The 6,676-nt window shown below is 37.7% G+C and overlaps 1 protein-coding gene across 1 annotated transcript; it reads left to right on the top strand.

Annotated features, from left to right (window-relative positions):
* The first annotated feature begins 643 nt into the window (after positions 1-643).
* On the top strand, positions 644-6,452 carry LOC116583947 (amelogenin, X isoform-like). Its single transcript, XM_032331966.1, has 4 exons — positions 644-688; positions 4,294-4,341; positions 5,705-5,746; positions 6,012-6,452. The coding sequence occupies exons 1-4, from the start codon at positions 644-646 to the stop codon at positions 6,450-6,452; spliced, it is 576 nt and encodes a 191-aa protein (XP_032187857.1).
* Positions 6,453-6,676: the final 224 nt, after the last annotated feature.

Below are 6,676 nucleotides of genomic sequence, written 5' to 3'. Positions count from 1 at the left end.
GTATTTCAAGGGCAATTGGAAGCCAAATCCACTTTACACCACTTTGCGCCACTTTGATTTGATTGTAGAACTAATCTAAAGACCCAATATAAACCCAGGTTTTCCAGAGTTCCCAAACTACAGGGATTCATTGTACAGAGTTCTACAAACTACAGGGATTCAGTCACCACCATGATTGTTTTGTTTTGTTTTGTTTTGTTTTGTTTTGTGTTTTTTGGTATTATCCCTTTAATTTGTAAAGTACACTGTATTTTTCTAATTTCTCCACTTACAGTAACTCAAGTAAAATTAGCAACTCTCAGATGCAAGAAGATGAGATCATTTGGCAGATGAGAATCCTAAGGCTCCATGAGCCACATAATATAATTTAGCAGTAGAGACTTTTAAATATTTGAGTCTTTTCTCTGTGTAACTGTTCCAGCTCTTAAGGAAACTCCACTAAGCTCTGTGGAAGAAGAGAGAAGGGTGGAAACTGAATAAAGGGACAAAACTAGAGTTGAATCATTATACATGATTATACATGCATGAGTCCTTTCCAAAGGTAACAATCAAATACCAAAACTAGAAAAGGCCCATTGGCATCAAGGTCAAAAAGTGAAAGCAAGAGGAACAGTGGCAAAAGGGAAATGACAATTTGGTCACAATGGCCAGCACAGTAAGCACTGGTCCTGGGCCAGGTGCAGACCAGGTCTGTCCCCAGGGCAGGGACTAAAAACTAAAGCCACAAAAGTAGCAGAGAACAATAGACAGAGAACTTTGGTGATTGAAAGAAATCAGAAAATGTTTAGGAACCCTAAGAAAAGAAGAGTAGGCATTTGGGCCAGGATCCAACAATCGTACTTTGCAGCAGAACTATTTTTCTGTACTGGTTTATCTTTATCTTTCTCCCCATTATTGAACTGCTCCTAATAATCTGTCCTAAGAAATTCAAGTAACACAAATTTCATCAGAACATTTTCCAATTATAAGGAGATCACAGTGTACTAGAAAACTAAACAAACACAACTACAGGTATGTCCCCATTTTATTGCACTTTATTGTACATCACATGAACTGTGTTTTTTGTTTATTTTTTTACAAATTGGAGGTTTACAGAAACTGCAAGGAGCAAGTCTATTAGTGTCATTTTTTCAACAGTATTTTCTTACTTCTTGCCTCTGTTTCACATTTTGATAATTTCTAACATTTTGTAACATATTGTAACAATATTTCTAACATTTTCTCTTCCTCTCTCTCTCTCTTTGGTTAGTAGTGAACAAAATTTTATTTGGAAAAGGGACTGGATCCAAAGTGTTATCATCAGAAATTGCTTCTAGATCTTATAACATGAGGAAGTTACATCGTCATTGAGAGACAGCATAACAAAATGGCATTCTAGTTTGATCACATAAACCAAAAGCAATTCTGAAAAATTCCTATCAAAATACTTTATAATTTAAATGAGCAATTGTATATTTTAACAATTATTTTCTAATATCCCAGTCAGAATACATCTTGTCTATGACCACATATATTTATTTCCTTTGCCTTTATTATTATTTTTATGTCTTTGAGTATGGTTGGCACACAATGTCACATTAGTTTTAGCCATAGAACATCGTGACTCAGTAAGTTTACAAATTATGCTAGTCTCATCACAAGTGTAGCTACACTCTGTTACCATACAGTACAGAGTATCACAGACAATATTCCATATGTTATACTTTTTATATATTCACTTGGCTTAATCATTCCATAACCAGAGACCTGCACCTCTACAAACCAATTTTGTTCATCCCTCTCCACAGCATTCTTCCCTCTGACAACCGTCAGTTTATTCTCTAAAGTTTTAGGTCTGATTCTGCTTTTTGTTTATTATATTTTTATTTTTTTGGATTCCACATATGAGTGAACTCATATGGTATTTATCTTTCTCTGACTGAATTATTTCAGTTTGTGTTGTACTTTCTAGCTTCATATAGTTACCACAAAGTCAGGATCTCATTCTCTTTTATTATAGCTGTATGATATTCTTTTACATATATATGCCACATCTTCTTTATTTCTCTACTTAAATTGCTTTCATATACTGGCTATTATAAATAATGCGGCAATAAAAATAGAATTTAAGTTACATTTTGAATAGTACTCTGTTTTCTTTGAATAAAAACTCAGTAGCAGAATTACTCAGTTATATGGTTGGTTTTTTGTTGTTGTTGTTGTTCTTTTGTTTTGTATTTGAGGAACTTTCACTGTTGCCCATAGTAGCTACACCATTATATGTTCCCACCAACAATGCATGAGGGTTCCTTTTTCTCCACATCCTCCTCAAACCTTGTTATTAACTATCTTTTTCATATTAGCCATTCAAACAGATGTAGAGTGGTATCTCATTGTGGTTTTAAATTGCATTTCTCTAATGATGAGTTATTTGAGCATCTTTTTACATGTCTGTTAGCCATATGTATGTCTTCCTTGGGAAAACATTTCTATTCAGATCTTCTGCCCGTTTTTTAATTGTATTACTTGGTTTTTGGTATAGAGTTCTACAGGTCCCTGATGTTTAGATATTAACTCCTTACCATGTATATCAATGCAAATATCTTCTCCCATTCAGGAGATTACATTTCTGTTTTGCAGATGGTTCCTTTTATTAGGCAGAAGCTTTTTAATTTTGTGGAGAACCTATGCTTTATTTTTGCTTTTGTTTACCTTGCTTTAAGTTACATAGCTAGAAGACATTGCTATGGCCAACGTCAAAGAAACTGATTTAGTTGGGTCCCCCAATAATGGGTCCGTGATTAAAGGAGAGAGACTGATACAAAGCGAAGGTCAAGCAAAGCTTTATTTCGCGCCAAGCATCAAGAATCAAACCGAACACTCAGGGCCGTGCCTCTTACAGAGAAGGTCGGTCGTGACCTCTCTCTGCTTCACAGACTAGCTTTTAAGGGCCTTGTGGTTGGGCCTGACCACGCACAAGTGGCCAATGAAATTGTAACACACAGAGAAAACTGCACAGTCATGCTAGGTCACACATAAGTGACCAATTGAATTACAATTTACCCTACAGTAGATATTTGAACCAGCCTATCACCTTGGTCAGAATTGGCACCCAAAAGGTGCCCAAAGGGCTTTGTACCTGGGACTGGTCTCTTGGACTTGCTTTTAAGTAAGGCCTCCGTCCTCTGATAAAAGTTACTTAACTTCAAATGCAGTTTACATATTTGACTTTTCCAGCAAAATACAATGAGTGTGACTCATTCGAAGGATATCGTATCACCTGACTACTTTTCATTTCTCATTTCTACTAATTCACAGTCAAATGGGAGCCAAAAAGGAAAGGAAGTTGCATGACTATAAAATAATTCACAGTCAGGTGGGAGCCAAAAAGCCCTCTTAGAAAATATGAGCATTTAAAAATAATATAGCTTTAATTAGCTTGATGTTTCTGGGAGATGTTCTGCATGATTCTCTCTCATCTTTCTCTCTCCCTATCTAGGGACAACAAGCGTTGCCTACGGCAGGCATCAGTTACATGGCCTCTTTTTTGACGAGACAGACAGTCCTGGTGCAGATAACTACTTAGGCTCTTTTTTATTTTGAACTTTAATTTTTTTGTCATAAAAACTTTGATAGAATAATTAAAAGAACCGATTTAAATTTCATAAATCAACTCTTTCACTTTCCAAGGGATTGATAGTGTTTCCACTTTAACACACCCATATTTTCATATTCATCAATAACTCACAGGAAGTTATTTCTTCTGTTGTTGTTAATGTGGTTTGCATGATATTTGTAAGGAACCTCTTTGATAACTAATCACTATCTACCTCTTATCTGTAAGAAAAGATTTGTGAGACAGTTCTCCTCTTCTTGCTATTTCATAATTGTGTAAGAACAATAAACCTCTTTTTCCAAAATGGAGTGAGTTTCATTAAGATATAAAACGGTGGTTGGGATTATAGTAGGATTAGTTGACCATATGGATGTGGGTGTTGTCTGATCACTGGAGGCTAAATGTGCACTGGTTTTTGTTTCCAGGTCTTGGGAAAGTCGTTTAGTTGTCCTGGACCTCTTTAAAAGGTTCCTGCACAGCATACGGGTTCAAACAAAAGTAGACTTCAAATGTATTTTGCACTGTACAGATTCTTATAAAGTAGTTTCTCTTAATGTGGACAACTGCATATTGACTTAATTTCTTCTCCTCTCTCCCTCTCTTTCTCTGATATCCCTCCTTCCTCCTCTGTCTTCCTCTCCCTTGCTATTTCTCTTCCCCACCCTCTTGCTGCTTCTCCTCCTTTCCCTCCATAAAAGCTACCACCTCATCCTGGGCACCCTGGTTATATCAACTTCAGCTATGAGGTAATTTTTCTCTTTACTAATTCTGACCATCGTTTGAGTTAACAATGTTCTGGGGTCCGCAAAGAATACTGTGTTGATTCTTCAAGATATTTCTCAGTCCCACTTTTCCAGTTCATGTTACCCCATTTCTCATTTGAGGGGTTGCCTCAAGCCTGCACTGCCCCAGCATACTTCTAATTGGCCTCTTTGACTCAGTTTCTCCTCTATGGCTATATAGCTATCCATCATGAACTACCACTCAGGGTGAGGCTGCATGGTAGTGCAGAAAGTGCTCTGGCTGGACAGTTTTGTTCTATTCCAGTCCTATAAAAGGTGGGGAAGTCAGGTATGATGTTATTTAAGGTCCTTTACAGTTAAACAACTCATGATTCTAAGATGTTCACACTCTGTGGGTCTCCCTTGTTTCTCTTTATTGAATGTTCAATGACCAAGAAGTCTATGAGACGTTCTCAGAGCAATGGAAAGCATGCTTTCTGGAAATCAGGTTTAAAGCTCTTCTCAACTACATTTTAGCCATAGGAACTTGGGCAAATTGTTTTTCTCTCAGGAGCTTTGTTTGGTTTCATTACCTGAAGCAGGGAGATAATGACAATGTTTCATTTCCTGAAGCAGGGAAATAATTAGAATGCCCACACTTCAGATAGTTTGAGGAGTGAAATAGTTAAGCTATATGAAAAGTGCTTTGTCACATGTAACTTGAGCAAGTTTAGTAATTGTTTCTTGTATTGACATAAATGCTATACTACTACATGAGTGTATCCCTGGACCTGAGGTTACTCAAGTACAATTTTATTTTTGAAGAAATGAAACTAAGATCTTTCATAGGTTCAGAAGATAATTCATGAATCTGTTTACTTATACAAACTGATGAAAAGTGTTAACAATTTGAGGCATGATTTTGTTATATCTCAAAAGGTTGGCATATTTGACCAGAATATTTGACTGTGTTTTACATTGAGACACAATGTTTCACTTTTATTTTTCATTGTGACATCAAGACAAAAATTAATGTTATATGACATTAATCTTTTTGTTTTGTTTTGCTCTTGCAAAGAAGAACAGGAGCTGTGGAATTAAAATCACCTCAGTAAGATTATAAGCCTCTTTAACTCCACATGACCTTGTCTGTAAAAGTGACAGTAATGACATTTGCCTCAGAGTATGTAGGAAAACATGAGAAATGTATGTGATGGATGTAATACACTGCCTCACCATAGGATGTATCTGACAAATGTTTACCTTATTCTTTCTTCTGTAGAACTCACATTTTCAGGCTCCCAATTTTGGGAAGACTGCATTAGTGAGTCTGCATTTCATGCAACTAAATTAAAACAAACTTGTTCTAATGTCTCTTTCTCCTAAGGTCCTTACACCTCTGAAATGGTACCAGAACATAAGGCATCCGGTATGCAGACTTTTTGTTCTTTATTTCCTTAGAATTTTAAGCATGTATTTCATTTTTCTTTTAAGCGAAATAATATACCTTTACCTCATACGGATACTAATGTGAAATCTAGTTTCATATCATGTCATGTGAACAGTTAGAAATTCTTATACAAGGAAAAACGAATAAATATTCATATTACCCTAATGACAAAGAAAACATGACTACTTTTACAGCTGGAAGTCAATGGGGCCAATGGTAAACCTGACTCTTTGTTTCTCACCAGTACCCTTCCTATGGTTACGAACCCATGGGTGGATGGCTGCACCACCAAATCATTCCCGTGCTGTCCCAGCAGAATCTCCCGAGTCATGCCCTACAGCCTCATCACCACATCCCCATGATGCCAGCACAGCAGCCCGTGGTCCCCCAGCAACCAATGATGCCTGTTCCTGGCCAACACTCCATGACTCCAACCCAACACCACCAGCCAAACCTCCCTCTGCCAGCCCAGCAGCCCTTCCAGCCCCAGACCGTCCAGCCACAGGCTCACCAGCCCATTCATCCCCAGCCACCCGTGCACCACATCCAGCCCCTGCCACCACAGCCACCTCTGCCTCCGATGTTCCCCATACAGCCCCTGCCCCCTATGCTTCCTGACCTGCCTCTGGAAGCCTGGCCAGCAACAGACAAGACCAAGCGGGAGGAAGTGGTGAGTAACCCTTGAAGCCACTGTGACACCTGGGAAATAGTATTTATCTACATGGCATATTTATGGTAGGTTCAATATCTATATAATTTTGAATTTCGGCAACAATATAGACTACCAGAATGCTTTCATTTTATGGCCAACCGTGTGAGGAATATCAGTCTTCCTTAGCTTTCAATCATTTCATTAGGAACAGCAGCTAGAATTACACTGAAGGATACTAAAAGTAATTTGGGGAGTGA

Source organism: Mustela erminea, chromosome Y (assembly GCF_009829155.1).
Source record: "Mustela erminea isolate mMusErm1 chromosome Y, mMusErm1.Pri, whole genome shotgun sequence".
NCBI lineage: Eukaryota > Metazoa > Chordata > Mammalia > Carnivora > Mustelidae > Mustela > Mustela erminea.
This window is presented reverse-complemented; position numbering and strand designations above follow the sequence as displayed.